The 20,467-nt window shown below is 44.2% G+C and overlaps 1 protein-coding gene across 3 annotated transcripts in view; it reads right to left on the bottom strand.

Moving 5' to 3' along the window:
* Positions 1 to 20,467, bottom strand: part of SNX27 (sorting nexin 27) — a 990,538-nt gene that overhangs the window by 395,469 nt on the left and 574,602 nt on the right. For all 3 annotated transcript variants that reach the window (XM_069650534.1, XM_069650552.1, XM_069650543.1), the window contains exon 9: positions 1,638 to 1,787. In XM_069650534.1, coding sequence (XP_069506635.1) covers positions 1,638 to 1,787 — 150 coding nt within the window. The remainder of the gene's footprint in view (positions 1 to 1,637; positions 1,788 to 20,467) is intronic.

Raw genomic sequence — 20,467 nt, 5'->3', positions numbered from 1 at the left:
CATGAAAAAAGGACGGTGAACTGTTTCTTAATTGTCGCATAGGTAATGAAGGAAATTGGCAAGTCCAGTGTATGGCAGATGGAATTTATCAAAAGATAGTGTATTTGTCCAAAATGGATGTACGAGTGAAGAATCAGAGGAGATTTATAAGGCATACAGGAGGGTGAAGAATGAATTGAGTACTGAAGGGTGTACTGATCAGAGATCGAATGGTAGTTCAGGATGGTATGAGGAAAAATGTGATGCAGGTCGCTCATGAAGGACATTTGGGTTGGTAGGCCAAGACTACTGGTGGCCCGGTATAGACAATGACATAGAAGAAACGTTGAAGGATTGTGAGGGTTACAGGGACAGTGATAAGGTGCTCATAACAGGGTTCCACCAATTAAAGTGATAGAGCCACCGAGTACCGAGCGTGACCTGGTGGTGGTAGACACTTTGGGTCCCATTGCGGAGAGGGGTTGTCAAAGCAACTATGCGATTGTGGCTGTAGATCTGCATTCGAAATGGGCAGAGGTTTGTGTCCTAAAGAATATTAGCGCCAGGAATGTGATGATGTTTCTAGAATCAATACTTAGGAGAAATGGGTTCCCAAGGAAAATTGTATCAGACAATGGACCACAGTTCGTAGCCAAGGAAATGGAAGATATTTGGGAATAAATTGGGGTGCAACATGCGACCACTGCGTTGCATAATCCAAGAGGGAATGCAGTGGTAGTAAGATTCAACAGAACCATCATGAATGTTATAAGAATTTCCACTCCAACTGGTGGCGATTGGATGAGGGCTGTGATGGAAAGAGTTGTACAATACAAGTTGCATCCAGGGTGAATGAGTTATGGTGCCGGGAGGCCGGCTCTGTCAGTGGAAGTGGTAAAAAGGAGAATAGTAGGAAGTCAGCTGATGGCCAAGCAGAGGTATGATTGGAGGAATTGCACCATTGAAAGGTAAAATGGTGAAAGAGGTTGGGAAGAAGAGTGGAAAAGGGTATGGTGAAATTCTCAACACCAATGGAAGTGAAGGAGGACTGAGGCAATGCCGTTAGGTTGAATGGTGAGAAGTGGGGGAAGGATAGGGTGGCAATTTTGGAATAATTGTGTCTGGGAAAGGGAAGGAGGTGTGTTACATGTGTAAATAAAATCTGTTCAGGTGCAGAAGTAAGACTGCTGTATAAATAGTGTAGTTATTCATGTTATGGAACTGTATCATTCTAGATTGCAAAGTTATGTTCCAGGACCAACCTGGAATCCTTGGGGTTGGAAGAACGTTAGGTTTTGAAAGGGACAGTTGAAGAAGCAACTGCATGGGGGCTAGAGCAGGAGGCTGTAGCTGCTCACACAACTTGTTTATATGCTGTTAAATCCTTGAAAATAAACTGTATGTTACCTTGAAGGCTGCATCTTCATTTACAGAATGATATCCAATCCTCATGATCACAAGCATGCCAAATCAAATACTGAGATTAACTACGCAAGACCACAAATTAAAAAAGTTCAAATAGCTGAAACCTTTCAATGAAAGGTTAAGAATAAACAAATCTTTCATGTAAAATCTGTAGAACGTGCTCTTTGAGGTGGCTTATTCCTATGTGATAGACATCCCCAACACCCATTTTAACTGTCATTTCAGAGACTCACCTCAGGCTGCCCCTCTTCTGTGCAGGCGTGAAGTTTAAAGTGCTTGATGCTGATGGCCGTGATGACATGACCCTTGCGCCGGGAGTCACAGGAGCAATGTGGAAAGATGATCTCATTGTAGCCTTCGCATCCACGCAGCATGTTCAAATACTTCGCGGACCAACATGAGAAACACAAAAATGCATCAGATCCTAAAAACCGATGGCTTTTTACAATGAAGCAAAAACTGGTTGCATAGCTTACTCGCCTCCTAATTCTCAGTCCATTATTTTGTAACAAGAAAATCACAATTAGGCAGTCTCAGTAACTTGCACATACATTTTTCAAAACAATATAATGGGGACGTTAGAGGGCAGAGATGGGGGCATAGGTGACAAGGCAGTTTAATCTTTTTAGTACAAAATTAATACTATCTGCAGTGCTGGAAGAGTTACAAAATGGCATAAGGACATGAAATGTCACTGTGATGTGAACCTGTAGTATTTATGAAGATGGATTTCCAACAAGAAATCTGGGGTGGATTTTGGGTGGCCGACCTATTAGGGTGAACAGGGAGACGACTGAAGTGTAGCCAAACTTAATCAATGTAAGATATCAGGGTGGCAAGGCTTAGACTCAGGAGGGGTATGAGTGGTCTACGGCTACAATGTGTCCACACTAAACACCAATAATTCCAGTTATGAAAGCACAAAAATATACAATGGTTTATTATACCTTTAAAATACACACTAAGTAAATGAAATAGTTAGGCAAATATTGTCACAAACTTACTAGAAAACAGATAAATACATTCATCCTTCGGCGAAGAAAGAATAGAATTTGATTCAATGACCAGTGTAAAACAGGCAAGTAGTCAGATGCGTTACGTTCAATACAAGTAGTTTAGAGTAACAACAAAAGAGTTCCCCCAACACTTAGTACGTACATTCCTAAAATGGTTTAGGACCTTGCGCCCCGATGTGATTGGATGATGCTAGTGGTTATGAAAGTCAAGTTCAGGTAAGAAAGCTTAACCCCAGAGACTAGGATAGGCTTTAGAAAAGGGATCCTTGACCAGGCCTCCAATGACCAAAGTCAGGAATTAGTGATTTGGGACAGGACTTTACGCCCATGTATCCCTATGGAGAACAAGGTGGGGGGAAGAAACGGGTATGTTAACCTCCCAATTCGTATTTCTCCAGAGAACACTGCTGGTGTTCTGGAATCCGTTGGGGAAAGTCTTCTGTGATTGCCCCGGTCAAGAAAGGTACAGTGGTCGAGACTCCAGAGGTAATTTTCAGACACAGGATTTAGTTTTGGTCCATCAGTGTGCTTGAATCTCGGTTCCAGACACATTCCAGCAAAAACACCCTGGCAAAGAAAAGATGAAGACTTCTGTGAAGCAGACAACCTCAGGACACCTCTAGGAAACAAAGAGGGCAGATTGTGACAAGAGTTACCATGATCTGGTGGAGACAGGTGGTTTTTCAGGGACGAATAAAGGAGCAGGTCCTGCACAGGGTCTGTTGATGCAAGATGGTTGAAAATGCAGGAGCAGTACTTGTATTACAAGTTGAAGATCCTCAACGTTCCAGGAATACACTCGGAATAGCAACACTTGCAGTGAGGTAGCCCAGGAGAGTGTTGGTCAGTCCACCGGTTGTTCCAAGGAGAGTTCTGAAGGTTCAGATGGCACAGTCCTAGAGCTGGGGTTCAGATGACTTGTTCCCACCAGTACAGGGGTCAAAGCACCAACACGGGCCTTCTTGAGATCAGACAGAGGTGCTGATCTTGACCGGGACTTCACTGTAGCTGGTGCAATTAGCTGAAGGATTTGTCCTATGGTGTCAACAGCTTGCTGCTCTTCATAGGCGTCTTGGCTTCAACCATGATCTCCCGAATGGCGGAAGAAGGAGTCCTTTTATCCAAGATCACATCTGTCTAGCAACAGACATTCAGGCACGAGGAGCCCAAGGAGCTGTTTGAAGTGGTTCGCTCACTATCTTCCCGCCCTTCAGAACAGGTTCTGTCCTCCCAGTCCTTCTGTTCCTCTCTTCCATCCTATCTTTTGGAGAAGATAGGAAAAATCAGAGAAACAATTGGTTCCTCAGGCCTCCATCTTCCAGCTTCTGATGTTGCTGCTGGTAATCCTCCTTTCACCTGATTGTGGTCTGTGTTTCCGCTTTTCACTACTGCCAAAATTGTGTCGACTTTTTCAAACCTGAAATCCACATACCCTGTTGATACCATTCCCCCTATACATAGTGAAAGACATCTTGTCTCAAATCTGTTCTCAGATTACAGTTGTCGTTAACACCTCTCTCTTCGAGGCGGAACCCGGCTTCTCCCTGGTGTTACCTCTCAAAAAATTTAAAAAATAAAACTCACTTGACCCTGATATCCCTGCTAACTATCGTCCCATCACTCTTCATCCTTTTTTAATGAAACTTCTTGAAACCTCGTTTGGTCCATTGTTAAGTTCTTTCCTCTAAAAATCTTTTTTTCATGTTTCCCAATCTGGCTTTCGCCCTGGCCAGGGCACAGAAAGTGTGTTGGTCTTGGTGGTTGATGATCTTATACTTTGGCATGATCAAGGTAGGGTTGGAGCCTTGTTGCTCTTCCATCTCTGTCGCGTTAAACACCATTGACCACACAGTTCTACTTGATCGCCTCGCCATGGGGGGACTTTCCGGCACAGTTCTTTCCTGGTTTTTGTCTTTTCTTTCCAATATGACTCACTCTCTCTTTGCCTCCTTTCCTTTCATGTGGTGTCCCTCAGGGTGCAGCCCGTTCCCCTGTTTTGTTTAATGCCTACTTCCAACTGCTTACTAAGCTTTTTTTCCTCCAACAGCTTCAGTTCTTACGCTGATGATACCCAAATAATGGTCCGTCCAGGTCACTGCAACCAGATTTCAGGGGCGTCTATAAACCGAGGAGAAATGGATGTCTGTCAACTGCCTCAACGGCAAGAAAACAGAGGTGTTGGTGTGTCTTCCATCTGCATTAGACTTCTGGTTACCAGCCTTCTGGCCCTTGTCCAAATCCTGTTTCAGATGTAAAGGACCTTGGTGTAAAAATATCCTCGTCTCCATCAGCTGACCTCCAGATTGGCGCTATATGTCACAAAGGAAACTTGTGCAAAATCCTACCTTAGCTGCCCTCCCAATTTCACACTCCAGTGGTATCCACTCATTTCGACAATGGACTATTGCAACACCTTACTTTTGGTGCAGCGTGCCTATCTTTTGCAGCGCCTGCAAGTGTTACAGGATTCTGCAGCGACGGCCACCCTCTATGCCTAGACGTGCTCACATCTCCCAGTGCTTCCACCATCTCCACTGGCTGCCAGTGGCTAAATGTGTGCCATTCAAAGCACTTTGCAGCATCCACCACACTTTGTTTATGGAGCAGAATATTTACAGGCAAAATACTGTCCCCATTTCCTGGTCCGGGCACTTCCCTCCTCTAATGCCTACCTTATCTCTGTACCTCGCTTTAGGGCTTCTCGCATTGGTGGCCGCTCTTTCAGTTGCTGCAGCTGAGCTCTGGAATTCCAGCTCATTGAGAACGATTGAAAAACACCATGTTTTGGCGGTGACTGAAAACGTAACTTTGTTTGTTCCCCCCCCCCCTTCTTGCTTTAAATAACACCATGATTCCTTTGGTGGCTGTTAGGTAGAATGCAGGCAGTACCCTCTGGGAACACCACACACAATTAGGACTACAGATGTAAGCAAAAAACAACCTTTGGTATAAGTCTGTACCACACACATTTGGTAGTGAGCTGAGCAGCCAGGCCTTTCTGAAGAGGGAATGTGAGCAGTAGAAGACGTCACACAGAAGTATCACAATCACAGTGATTAGAGTAGACACTTGCACTCAAGGTTTCTTGGTAAAAAATACCAAAACATTTATTTAGAGAGTCATTTAGAAAACCTTCACTAGTAGAAATCAACTCAATATTAAACACCAATATACTACAGTATCAAACTAAGTTATAAAGACAGTTTGAGCTCCCATGAAAAAGGTGCCAAATGGCACTTCAGTACTTTTAAATAGGAATAAAAAGCATACGTTTGTACATAGGGTTAGAAAACACTTCTTTTAGATAATGCAAAGGTTCAATGTACCAGGAGGGTCAGTTCAATTCAATAGGCTAGGCCAAAGTCATTAGTCTAGTGTTCTTGGATAGGACAGCACAGTTCTGGTACAAATGAAGAAATCTTTGTAGAAGTTTTTTTTAGAAGTTTTTTAGAAGTATTTCAGACGATAAAGATATGCTGGGTCACAAGCTGATTAGGCCTGCGAGTTGGGAAAGTTACACTTCCACCGCGAGAGTTAGGATCTCTCAACCCGATGGCACAGTACCTTAAAGTGGAGCAAAAAGATGCAGCTGAAGACGTTGGTTGCTGGCAGGTCCTGCAGGTCTCACTTTCCTGAGCCTCAGTCGTGGGGACAAGAGGGAGGATGTCGGGGGACTCCTGCACTGCACAGGATCGTCGTCCGAGCAAACAAAATGGCGTCATTTCAGCTCAACTAGCTGTGGCTTCCAAACACAAACTGGTGTCCTTCCCCCTGGATAACCTTAACCAGCTCCGAGAACGGTATCCAGGCATTTGCTGAGTTGATTGTTCCCACCAACTCAAAAAGAAGAAGCTGTCCTTGAAGGAGCTTCTCTGTCGATTGGAGATCTGGCAATTCAGGGTTGCAGCAGGGCTTCACCGGGCAAACCAACGGTCCAGTGGTTGCAGCTGGTCCAGTGGTTGCAGCAGCCGTACTCTTCCAGCTTGTCTTCGGTTCTTTCGTTCCAGTGGTCGACTCTGCCTTCCAGTCCAGGAGACTCGCCTTTTAAACAGTTTTCTACCATTCATTCCAGCCTAGCTGCCACTCACCCAGGAGGGTGGCTGTCCTTGCCGGATAATCAGCCAACCAATCACGTCAGAGTGCATTTGGGTCTCTTAGGAGACCAAGCACAGGGAGTTTCGGGCAAGTCTCTCACTTCCTGCCCAGCCTAGACACTCAGACGCCAACGGCAGACTTCAGTCCTGAAGCCCGCCAAAGGCTCACGAACAAAGGTACCAAACCTGGTTTGGCGTGCAGAGTTCAACACCAGAAGGACCTTTCCACAAAGAAACAGCGAAAAAAGATGACCGCAGTCTGTTTTTACAGAGGGGTCTTGTGTGCCATATTGAAAAACAAGGCAGCCCTGATTTTTAGCTATCGGTGTTCGCGGTCGGGAAAAATCATGGTAGTTCCTTATAAAACCACTGCCACCAGCCATTTCAATAGAAACGGGTAGCTTTTGACAGCTACAAGCGTGTTTAGACATAGGGGATGCTAGGTAACCCCTCCAGCACTCTATAGGAAGATAGTTTGTGCTGGGTCTATGAATTTAAAAAGACTAGTAAAGTCAATTTAACTTTACATTCCCTGGGGAACAGTAGTTCATCCCGGAGAAGGGATTTAAACCTTTGGGAGTCCAAAGGACACCCCTGTGCCATTGCACTAACGGTGCTGTGTGTCAACAATAAAACATGATGCCTATGGGGTAATCTAAAACTCCATAACCAAAGAACACAAGAGTAAAACGCACATCAAAATACCCGAGATAGTGGGAAAAAGGCTCACACTCTCCAGGGGGAAAAAAACAAGTCCTCAAAATCCAGCAAAGTTGCTGGGGGTCTCTAAGGTGAAGGTAAATAGAACATTTCTGAGAATTCTCCCCAACAGTGGCTACCGTGCACTCTACAAATAAAATCTAACAGAACAGAATATGTACTGGGACCAGACAGTCCCATCCCCCACATCCAGGCTTACGCACATACCGCTTCTTTGTCCAGGAAAAAAAAACGCTTTCCAAGGGAAAGATTCACATACTGTATATGACAAATTCAGACCAGAAAGGGCAGGAAGAAGGCCAAAGAACAATATTAACCTTTTAGAACGCGCTGAACACCGGAGACCGGCCTTCAAGCGCAGGACCAGGATTCATACCTGTGTTGCTCTTCGTTGCCAAGCTTCCAAGATAAGCATGTTGCCCCAGAGTTAGCCTCCCGTCCCCAATATGACCAAAGGACAGCTAAAACAAATATACTGGACCCAGTGAGAGCAATAGCACCAAGGAACCTTGGCCACGACATGGCAGTTGTAAAGGTATGCGCACCAAGAATAATTTCCAAATGCAGGGACGTGAGAGGCACCACAGCCCCACAGGCAGCAAGTAAAACACAGTTTTGTGTTTTTGCATTACGGATTGGTCTAATTTTCTAAGGCCCTCCGTCATTAAGCAGCATTGGGCAGCACATGCTCCATAACTACCCAATTTCTCCAGTGCAAGCAGAAGTCTAGTTTAATAAAGGTCCAGCACTCCGTAAATTGAGTAATATTCATGCTACACCCACTGTGTCTCATGAGTCTGTTCCCATTGCGTGAAATGAATACCCATACTCTATTGTTACAGCACGTGAAATTGGAATATTTACAAGTTACATGCACCATTTAAGCTTTGAATATGATGTGCAAATGAGATGGGTGCAACAGCATGGTGCAGCAAGGTTAGTGAACCGTGAGCACTTGTTTCCAGAGATAGGGACATTAGCCATCTTATTTCCAGATTTTAATACGGGTTTATCATTTGTTGATCTTTCTGCACAGTACAACTTACAATAAGGTCCTGAAGAAGGTGGTTTTACATTAAGGCCCCAGAAATATCGCTTTGTGAGCAGGCCTCCACTTCGCCTGCCTACATAAGTTGGGGATAGCATTATCCTGGGTTCATATGTTGCAGACGTACACCCTCAAGATAAAAAATATAAAGTAGAAACTAGATACACAGGATAATGTGCCATGAGTCAAATAATGTGCAAAGAACAGTTGTTGTAGTGCTAATAATGTGCAACCACAAGATTGCGCCAATGACTCAGTATGACTAATTTGTGAAAGGTTTGTCGATACACAGGGCAAACATAGGTGTCTTGTGCAAACCAATTGTATGTGTATTTGATAGTGTCTTGAGCATGTGGGGTTGGACAAGGTTCGTCATGATGAAGTAAAAGGACAACGTATATTTCAACATTGGTAAACAAATGTTCAAAAAAATAGAATATGCATTTAAAAAACAAGTATAAATGTATTGAAAAACAATGAAATGAACTAAAATAAAAAGCTTTTCATAGCAATTTGCTCTATCGAATCATTCAGCATTTGCTGCCTGTGTGCAAATAGAAAATCATTTGTCAATACATTGTTGGGGATGGTGGGTACACCTGTGTTGCATTATTTAGTCTGACCCCCAGAACTTAACATTAGAGGTTTAACTCCAGTCAAAAGCCTCATGTCACGGCCAATTTAGGGTGCTGGCAATCATAAATAGTCATTCACAGTGTTAGGGAGAATTTTCATTTTAGTGCTCAATTCCTCCCACCTTAGAGACCGCCCCCCCCCCCCAGCTCTCTGGCCCGACTTTAGGACTTTTAACTTTAACTCTGGAGTGAGTGAGACCTTTTTCCTCACACTCCTGTGTTTTGGCCTGATTTGGATTATGTGTTTCTACTGTTTTTGGAGTGTGAAACTCCATAGGCATCTACTTTTTATATGGTGACACAGCACCTTCAGTGCAATGTCCCAGAGAAATCCTTTAGATTTCTCATAAGGTTTAAATACCTTTTATTGTGTGAACTACTGTTCCCAAGAATAGTAAAGTGAAATTGACTTTACTTACCTTTTCTCTTTGTAGGTCCAGCACACACCTTATGTGACTAGTAGCTCCTTATCCTACATTCTCATGTAACATTTTTATGTTACCCTCCCTACTTTAAATGGCTGGTGGCGGTGGTTTAATTTTCCTAGCATGGTGCTTTGCTACTGCAGGCTGAACCTTCAGCTTCAGTACAGCACCCAAGGGTGACCATTTTGTCAAAATGGCCTCCCGACTGTGCATCGAGGGAGATTTGAGCCCTTTGTTAATTTTGCCTTTGGCAGGATTCAGCTCTGAAGCCCCCCCTCTGGCTCCAGTGTGTCTGGAAAGGCAGGACGTGAGGGAGGTTTGCGTGCCTGAATACAACCAGTGCAGATTGGCTGCCACCTGGCTGTTTGAAAGCCTAGACTGTACATGAATGGGAGAAACCTGCTTAAAAGGCAAGGGTTTTGGGACCAAAGGCAGAGTGGACCACTGGGAGAAATACCCGACAAAGATGCTGTGAACGAAGCTTGCTAAATCGTCCTGGACATTTGAATTGCCCAGTGAAGCCCTGCTGCTGTGCTGAACCTCCTTTTTAAATTCGACAGAAAAGCTCCAGAAGGGACGACATCTCCCCTTCGGTTAGTGGGACCAACTAATCCCAAGATGAACTCCACTGGACCATCTTCCCTGACTGGTTGTACTTCTTTGCTGCTGCAAGAACCGAGTGCATGTGGTCCAGTTATCTGCAGTAGAGTGCAACATCTGAAATCCGCTAGAAGGTCCAGGAGTCTCCCAAGGACCTGCCAGAAGCAGGACGACCAGAGCTTGAGTCCCTTCACCAGAGTGCAGGACCCAAGGAGTGAGGGAAGCCCAACTGGTATCCAAAATCCACGACGGTGCTGTTTAAGTGCAGAAATCACGAAGTGCTGCTGAACCGAAAAGAGCCCGTAGCTGCCGACGACCTCCCAAGTGCCGCTGCAGGAGCCCTCCAGACGTCCCCCTTCCTGTCCCCATGACTGAGGCTCAGGAACACAGGGTCTGCACCGCTGGAGCAGTACAGAATCCAGCTGGACCACTCTTCTTTAAACCAGAGGTACTGTTTAGACTTGGGGTACTTACCCTCATTGTCTTTTAGCTGTGCTTTTCTCAGTTGGGAATTGCAGTGGCATTCTTTTAGAGTTGATTCCAACTCTTTGCACAGGCTTAACAGCTTGTGACTCTACAATTAATTTTCTAACAAACTCCCTTTGTGCAAGACTTTGATTCTAAGAAGTGTCTCAGGTTCATATCATTTCAAATTGACTTTGGCTGTCCTGGCTCCCTGCAGACCCTTCCAAGCCCATTGACTGACATTGTTTGTCCCTCATAGCTGGTAACTGTTACTGCTGGGAAAGGCTAGTCTAGATTTTATTTGAAGATTTAAGTGGCCTCACATGTACTGAGAACATGTTTAAACTTTTCTTTCCTTAAACCTTTCCTTTCTGCAACCTCAGAGTCTGCAAAGCATAACTAGTGTGATATATAAATGCCACTACTGTCCTAATTGACGTCACCTCAGGGTGTAGGAATTGTGCAAGGAGCATATCCGAAGATTATCCACAAACTTGATTCTGAAAAGTAATTTTAAAGTATATTTACATTGTTACATGAATTGCCTTTTTAAAGAATCTTAATTAAAAATGGATGTTAAATAAACTATTTATAACAGAAAACTGGAGTGTGTTACTAGGTTCCTTGTATTTACGAATTTCATTGGTACAGCTCTATAGCTCACATTTACCTCTCTTGAGATACGCCTGGCTGATCAGCTACACTACCAACTTGTGTAGTACAGACCTATACCAAAAGGTGGGTACCTAATGCCAAGCAGATAAGTGTTGTGTAGCCTCACACAGTGTGACTGCACCAATTCTTACCTAACACACGGTAAAGGCATAGGCGCACAAATAAAAATAAAAATGAAAAAAAAAAGGTAGGAAAATATCCACTGCCACCAGCCCATCCTAAGCATGCTGTAAAATGTGACCAAAAAGCCACTGCAGAAAATGTTAAAGGATGCTAAGTATCCTAGCTGCACTTCACTTTAGAGTGAGCTGTGCAATTGTTACAATACAATAAGTTCACTGAGACACAGTCTCATTACTGAATCTTATGGACTGATCAGTTTCCCCATAAGAATGAGTCAAAAGAAAAAGTAAAGTAAAGGATAAGCCTTTACTTGTCTCCAAAATGTCAGGCCAGGACACTGCAAAAAGAAAGGGTGTCCCACATAAGTATATGGTAGGAAAGCAACAAAGAAAATCTTTCCTAACAGTATGCACTTAATAAATAAACCCAGTAACAGATTCCCCTGACAGCAATGATTTTACCACTGTAAAATATCACTGAGGTAGTATTGGCCAAGCAATGTGTGAAAAAGGATGAGACTCTCACTGTAAGGATAGAAGTCCTCAACTGTACCACTAGCAAGAGACCCACAACATTTTGCTTTTCCCTGACATTCTCTGACTTTACACGCGAGGATCAATTGTTGAATGTGCGGCTCTGATATTTGAATGTGCGGCTCTGATATTTGCCGCCAGTACTACTCATTACTGGGAAGTAAAGTCTCCATCTAGCGTTTGCAGCTCAGCATAAACTGACTCCTTTGAGTCACAACTATACTTTTAATGTTCTTGGTTGTTTGGATTTAGTAATAAGCCTCTGATACTGTTAGTTATCTGTTCTCAGGGTGTCTGGTGCCAATGGCTCTAAACGTCAGATCAGCACAATGATGAGCAGCATGGTTCCCTGCAAACGGGGGGGGGGGGCTGAAGACTTGAACAGTATATACCAGTTAGGAAAGATTCCTTTTTGTTGCTTTTTAGCCTCATTCTTTGAGACTCACATCTAAACTGGCTTGTATGGTTTTTCCTGACCCTTTCTGGCAAGTGAGGGACCTTTTCCATCCCACTTATCACTGCAATTCACTTCTTGGGCAAGAAGTAGTCCACTTATAAAGCTACCAGTACAGGTGGACCAAGCCTGCCCAGGTCACCAATCTGTACCACTACTACCTCCTGTAAAGATAATAGTTCAGTGGGATCCTGCCCTCCAATTCTTCAAGGGTATTTTTCTCATTGTTGTGGTGTTGAACAGGCTTAGGGTGCAGAAACCCTAATACACAGCCTCACCTGGGCTAACACCACAACGCAACGGTCTATGAGCTGTTCATATGGGCTTGGATAACCACAATAGTTTAAATGGTGGATGTCACCTGAAATTCAGCCAGCATTTTGTATATCAGGGGAAGCTTTGGAGCCAATCTGGACTCGACTAATAGCATGGTTGAGCTATCTTGGTATGTTATAATTGTTCTTCACAAAACTACGTGATTTAACTGCATCGCATAATTTCGAATTTGAAAAAGCCCAATTCAAAAAGTGTGCTGCAGTGAAATAAAGCACGATATTCGGACACATTCCCCTACCCCCCGCCCCATACTTACCAGTTGGTGGCAAACATCATTGTGTGCCGCCAACTCCCTCCTCCCAGCGACGCTGGTTCCCTTCTCTTATGTGGTTGGGAATCGGCGCTGCAGTGTCCTCTTTTTTGTGTACAACTATGTACACGAAGCGGGGGACACTGCCGCAACCCCCGGGACTATTGTAGAGAACAATGGTGCAGGGGACACCCCCACTGCCCTTGTTCACTACAATGGTATCGTATTGTAAATTTGACCACACTTTTTGGCTGTACGACATTTAAATACAGCCAAAATTCAATCAAATCTACCATATGTTTTTTCTCGCAATTTTGGGGTAATACCGTTCTTCACTAAGTGGATATCAATAATGCAACACTGCCTGGAATACAATTCCATGCCACAATTCTGAGAAAAGACACAGGCTGTCTTAGGAATCAAAATTTAGTTTTATTAAAAAAAAAAATTAAAAAAAAATACACTTGAAAAGGGGGCCTCATAACATTACCCTGGGCACAGTAAAATATATCTTCAATGATGGCTTTTTTTTACAGAAATAAAATGTGGCCTGCTTGTGAAAATCTCACTGAGAAACAGTGCACACATGCAGTAAATGCATTAATTCTACTTCTAAATATTTCTAACATCTCACTCCAAATATTACAGTTCACATTGCCTTACACGCAACATATCGGCCAACCTAGGTTCTGCTTTCTCTTAGGAAAGATTGTCTTTTTGCGACTTTCCTCCCATTTACTTCAAAGGGAGCCGTCTGTTTTTGCTATTCTGTTTCCTAACCGGACTTCTTGGAGGGAAGGCTCTGAGCTTTTAGCTCTTTTTCATGGTGAAGCGGTCAGTGCCCAAGACCATCAGTACTGTGAGACCTTATCTGCCTCAATGGAATTATTGCCATGTTTAAAATGCGCACAAGTGAAGTGCAGTTAGGATACTTTGTGCTTGTAACTACAGAGCACCAAAATGAAATGTGTCCAGGATGGGCTGGTTGCAGCATTTATTTTTGTACCATGTTTTTGGACTATTTACTCCTGCAATTTTGCATTTTTACTGCATAAAAGTACCATATACTCTAAAATGACAGTAACACAAGATATACGCCTGTCGTTTGGACATTTTGTGCCCCGGCATCCTTCCTGCCAGGTCAGGCCTGGAATTGCTATACATGGAAAGCCCTTTCAAAGGGCAAAGCTCCCGTTTGCCCGTGCAAAGTGGCACTAGCGGGGTGGCGGGGGGGGGGGGTGTCTCTGTCTGCATCTGGACTCAATCCTCATTAAGGCTAGTGCGTGTGATGGGCAGATGTTTTGGCCAGAGGCTTTGCATGATTACAAAGCCTCTGCCAATATGAATTCTGCAGATTCTTCCCCATTGGTGGCTTGGGGAGACTCCCGTCCAATTCCTGGATAAAAGGTTCAAAAGATCATCGCTGGAGCCAAGATCCCCAGGAAGAGCAGCATCGGAGGACAACCATTGAAGTCCTGTCCCCTCTACTGACCTCAAAAGGCCCTCGTCGGACTTCAACCACTGGACTGATGGGAACAAACTATCCAGACACCCCCTGATCAAAGACCCGTGCCTTCTGAGCCTTTGTAAGTGTCTCAACAATCAGGTGGATTTACCAGCTCTCTGCTGGGATACCTCGCAGCACTTGTTCGGAGTACATCCTTGAGATTCTCCAGCTCTCCAACTTGTTTAAGCTGATCAGGCGCTGCTACTTTGTTTGCACCACAAGTATCACTCATCACCGAAGGAACCGTGGTGACTTCACCTAAAACAGTGTGTCCTGTAAATTTCCAGATCAGCCATGGAGGACTACATCTTGTCGTGTCAAGGGTTTCCAGCTGTCCAGTCTTCAGAATCATCTTGCAAGACTCTAATTGTCAACTAGCCAGACGCCAAAAGGGACATCTGCACAGCGACCCCTGGACCTCCCTTGACCAGACGCAGCATAGAAGTGGGCTTAGCGGATTCAGGGTCCTCTGAAGTGGTTGCTGGAGAAATCAGTAAAGGCAGAGAGTTTACATTCCTACTGTAAGCCCACTGTAGGGGAGGATGCTGCTAACTGCAAACACTGAGCTGAACAGCCCAGTCCCACCGAGGAACAGGTGATTTTGGACAAGTGATTTTGGTCCTGCCCCTTTCAGTGGAGGAGGAAGTCAAATTGAGAAGCTGTTCCTGAGGATCCTTATGGCGCAAGCCCGCTGCAAGGGAAGGGCGCTGCTGTCTGAGCTGTCCATGGCGAGTAAGCGCTGCGAGAGAGGGAGCCGGTGAAAGGAGTTAAAGGAATGGTTCGGGCAAAAATTTGTATTGCCCCTACGGGTCGGCCATGTGTTTTTAAACCTAAGTCGCTCGATTTTAGAAAAACTTCCTATGGAGCTTACCCGAGTTTTCGTCCATTAAACGCACGCGAAAACAGGCATCAGGGAGCTGCCATTTTGTGATAATCCTATCATTTCTCCCATCGCCCTGGCTGACCTGCTTTTGCGGCACTAAATCATATCTCCCGCCCCTGAGCATGTCATCAGCAGACGCGTACCGCCCATTTCACAACGCCAAAGCACCTCTCGTGTCCACATTCACTGCGCTTCAGCTAATGACGTGTCGCCATGGAAATGGCAGGACGCCTCTTTCCTCGATAAGTATAAACAGACCGTTTCACAACACAGCAGCAGATTTTCGATTCCATTCCTCTCTGTGTTACTTTGAGTATTCTGTGACTCGTTTCTGTGCTCTGGTCAGCTACATTCGTTGCTTGTAGCCCATGTGAACAGGTACCAGTACCCCCGCTATAAATTATTTTAGTTTGTTTAACACACAATGGCTACAATAACGCCCTACATGTACGAGCCCGAGTATACCGAGGAGGAACTACTGCAAAGGGAAACACGCGAAAACGATGGGTCTTCGGACGGCAGTTGGGAGGACGATTCAACAGGTGAAGAGACTGGACCTAGTCGCATGGACGGTGTTTCCACCTGGTGCACATGCAATCGGTGCGAGCTAATGCCAACCGAGGACGAGAACTGCTGCTGCTGTGAAAACTCTGGATGCGTGGCATACATTTCGGAAGGCGAGCCACGACCGCAATGCATCACCGAGCTGCCAGACTTCAGGGCAGCCTGCCTCACACGGTCCGTGTTGAGGATAATGATGGTGCTTATGCACGAACTTCGCGCAACTGTTCGTCCTCGTAATCAGAGTAACGAGTAAGTATACTCTGCTTGACATGCCACTCCTATTTCATGGTCTTCTACTATATCCAAAATTACATATACATATCACTAACGCATGAAAGTCGTTCAATAGTGTGCAGTGTCTAGATAGCATTTGTCCAAGCAGAATGCCATTAGTTACAAGAATTGTCATTGGCAACAAACTTTTATTAAACTTATCTTGGTCATTTAAAAACAGTTCGTTTCATTCCTTTTCACAGGTGGTACAGGCTGGTGGCCTATCGTTCCTTTACATGGTGGCTTCACGGGAGGCTTGGACACCGCGTTCGAAGAGTAATACCCGCCTGTGCCGTTCGTGCCATAAGAGAAACGTTCGAGTGACAGCGGTCAGTACAGGGGGTTTTCTCTCGCTGTGCTGCAACCTGACCTGTACAATGTTTAAAGACTTGTATTTTTGTGTCATCAAAATAAGATACAAAATAAAACACCACATATTTTAACAACGGTTGTTTCGATTTTTTAAATGAATCAAGTGTGTCTCCATTCAAGGAAGGATGTCAGACATCTGTGCTCCGAATGGGTGAAGGTCAGGTCGCTGTGAAGCAGGGTGGTCACTATCTAAGCTAACACTATATATTCTCAATAATGCATGCACTAAATAACACTTGTTCAAAGCCTTTCAGTCGGTTATGTCTCTATAAAAGTCACACATGTCTATACTATCAATTAACATTGTATTATACAGGCCTTACGTCATGGGTCTTGACCACTATAATACACTGTTTGAAGTGTGGGTCTGTGATCACAAGAATCTCCGGTATGTGGCATTTGTTATTGATAGGCAACGATATACTGCAGTAGGAGTCTAATGTTAGTTGGGGATCTGCTAGGTGGGCATCATGGTGGGGTCAGTGGTCTGGCACATGAAGAGAATACCTTGCAGGGACACAGGGTCAGAATGGCAGTAAGTTTCCACTGGCGAGGGTGCGTGGGCAAGGACACGTTTGTGGAGATGAACGAGCTATGTGCTTAGTTCAGGCTGGTTCACATGCAGGACAGTGATCTCAGAGGAAGAGTGATGCGTTACATTTATTAGCTGTTGCAAATACCTCTGGAGTTTTCCAGTCAGAGTGGAAACGAGGGTGGGGGCCATGTGCTCTGCGCAGTGAGGCCTGGTCACCAAGATGGAGTGGAAAGGGAGTACAAAAATGGATGTCCCGTGTCCTGCTCAGTGGTCCCATCTACGCGAATGTCAACCAAAGATAACATCACATAAGGGCAAGGGGCGAACCCACTACTAGAGGCACTTGGTCTGAGTTTCTACTGAGAAGTAAAGGATGAGAGGGGCCTCATGGCCCCTCGCTCCCACACACTTGCCTGCATGCCCACCGGCCCATCCATCCTACCCCCTCTATCAAAGGTTCGCACCCGGGGATGAGCACTGGCATGGGGGGCTGTCACAGGCGCAAACGGCCAAGGTGCCAAAGAGCATGTACACTTCAAAAGGTATCCCACGCCCAGGGGCCATCGCTCACATGGCCTCCTCAGACCCAGTGTCTCCATGCAGGCCTCCCCTGAGGCAGGCCGCCCCCCTGCAAACCACATAATACCACGACATACACACGTCATTCATTCACAAACACACCCCTGTTCCTAATACTTTATAAACCACTTGTTATGTCTCATGAGAACATCTTTGTGCTTTGCAAGTCAACTCCTGAACCTTCTACCTGAGAAGCACTGAGATCTATGCTAATCTGCTTGTCGTCGTGCTATCTGTGACCGCTTCGAGCAAACTCGTCAGTGTGCTACCTGTGGCCATCTACCTGTTCTCCTGCAACATACTGCTCGGCCTGCTGAATCCAACTGTTTGTTGGTCAAGGTAAGGCCATGTATCCTAGTCATATTTCGGTAATTTTTACATTTCTATCTATTTGCGATTACAGTACCCAATAGAGCTATGGTCATTGGTCTCATTGCTATTGACTTGAGTTTCAATTGTTATGCTATCAATAGATCTATTTTCATCTGTGTCAATTGTCATCGAATTGCATCCTTCGGGGGTCCAGTCTATAATGTAAGCATGTTTCCTTTTCGTGCAAGACAGAACATCCAAGGGACGAGTCACATGTTCAGAGTTTAGTCACATAATTTAAAACATTTCTGTAACTTATGCAAATACTAAGCCGCACATGATGAACTGGTATAGTTCCGGCGACCAAAACAAACCTTGCATTGAGCATGGTATGGTTCATTTACTTTATGACATTTTTATTCATCAAGGTTTTATGATAATCTTGATATTTACTTTTCAGAATTTTCAACAATGCCTGCCTGTTCGATTAGCGGTTGCCCTTCGAAGACCCATGCTAAATCTGAAGGCACTACAATGCATGTATTCCCGAAAACTGTTGATCGAATAAGAGAATGGGTCAGACATTGCGGATATCCACTGGATGAGCTGGAAAATAGAGTCCAACAAGTCTTAGAGGACAAGAGGGGTGATCGATACCACATCTGCAGCCGGCACTTTTCCTCAAACATGTACGCCACATCTTGGTTAACAAAGAAGAATAAACGGCGAACAACACGAAAATTGCTCGCAAACGCTATTCCAACTCTATTCTTCCACATTCCGCCACTGGTGAGTCAAGTGTCAGGATTTAGCTTTAGGCCTTGCGGTAGTGTGTAGGTAGCCGAATGGATTAATTGATATTTTAGGTGTTGTGTCCTTTGTAATACTCCCTTGTAATACTTTCGATATTGATATGAGTGTATAGCTTTTTGAATAATATTTATCAATAAATTATTTTTCGATTTTATAACCCCCAAAGGAAATCTATAGGCACAGGGAACTGTACTATATTGCGCATTTTCAATAGCATTATTCTCAAGTATTTTGTCGGTTTACATGGCAATTTATTATTTGCATTTCATCATCAAACAATTTACCTTCACAACTGCTTGACTATCCACTGAATCTGAAGCAAGAACATTCTACATCCGTGACGTGCCCACAGTAATCAACCACTTCTAGCGCGTATCAGGTAATCATACTTGGCTATTCCGCTACAGATTTGTTTTATGCATGTCAAGTAATAGTTTTTATGTATCGTGTGATTATTTTACCAATTGTTTGGTTAGTGCTTTCCAATTGATATACACCTTAGTTGTCGTCCCCTGGTGTTTGTTTTCAGTTATAATTAGTGTTATCCATACTAATGCAAGTACTGTCTTTCAGGGAGATGCTGAAGCGTCCACCACATTGACAACAACCCTAGATGTTCTTCAGCAGCACGAGATATGGATACTGACAGCTCCATCCACCGTGATCATCAGGACAGGAACACTTGTCGTTTGATTGTTCTACACCATGTTTCATTCGTGGTTAGCCATTGATATGTACCTGTGCGGTCGACCCCAAGTGTGTGTTGTGTTTTCAATATTGTAATCCCTACTAATGCAAATACTAGGTTTCAGGCAGTTGTTGAAGCGTCAACCCACGCACTTGATGCAGAGCCTGACATTCAAGTAATTACAGGGGAAGCAGGACCATGCGGATACGAATCGTCGCAACAGCTTTCGGAAGTGCGCACCACATTTACAACATCCATAGATATTCTTCAGGAGCACGAGGTATGGATACTGACAGCTCCATCGAGCATGATCATATAACGTGAGTCCATTTGCTATACTTTCTTCCCTATTAACGCAAGTACTGTGTTTCAGGGAGACGATGGAGCTTCCACTACAATCACAAGATCCCATTTAGATGATGCAGATGTAAAGAAATCCGAGAATTAAGTCGATTAAATCTGATCATATTTAAATATTCCTTGATTCTTTTAGACAATGCAACATTTGTGGTTATCTCTTTATATGTACCTGTGCCGTCGACCCCAAGTGTGTGTTATGTTTACAATATTGAAAACCATACTAACGCAAGTACTGTGTTTCAGGGAGTTGCTGATGCCTCCTCTTCAATACAATCATTTGTGGCAGTCCATGCAGAGCCAGAGGTATGGATATTGACAGCTCCATCGAACTAGGTCATCAGAGGTCGAACACTTGTCGTTCGATTGTTCCACACAATGTTTAAATCATGTTTGGCTATTGAGATGTACCTGTGTGTTTGTCCTCACGTGTGTTTTATGCTAACACTATTTTGATACACAGTAATGAAAATACTATGTTTCAGGGAGTCGATGGAGCCTCATTCCGTGCTGTCTATGCGGATACAGAAAATATAGTCGTTGCAGTGCAAGAGGAAGGGGAGACATGCGGATACGAATCGGAGCAACAGCGTGCAGATGTTGAAGGTCGAGTCAAAAAAGTTGCAAAGAAAAGAAACAAAAATAAGGTTAGTTACAAACAGTTCATAACTTTAGAATTTGTGTTGTGCTGGGGACTATTTTATGTTTTTTTCCAGTCAATTGTACTATACCTTATCTTGTGTTTAAACTGAACATCCCTTTTCCAATCTGTCCTCTAGTTACCGTGGGTGTCCGAACTATACATA

Source organism: Ambystoma mexicanum, chromosome 1p (genome assembly GCF_040938575.1).
Source record: "Ambystoma mexicanum isolate Mex_15411 chromosome 1p, UKY_AmexF1_1, whole genome shotgun sequence".
NCBI lineage: Eukaryota > Metazoa > Chordata > Amphibia > Caudata > Ambystomatidae > Ambystoma > Ambystoma mexicanum.
Note: the sequence above shows the minus strand (reverse complement) of the source record. Positions and strands in the feature narration are given on the sequence as shown.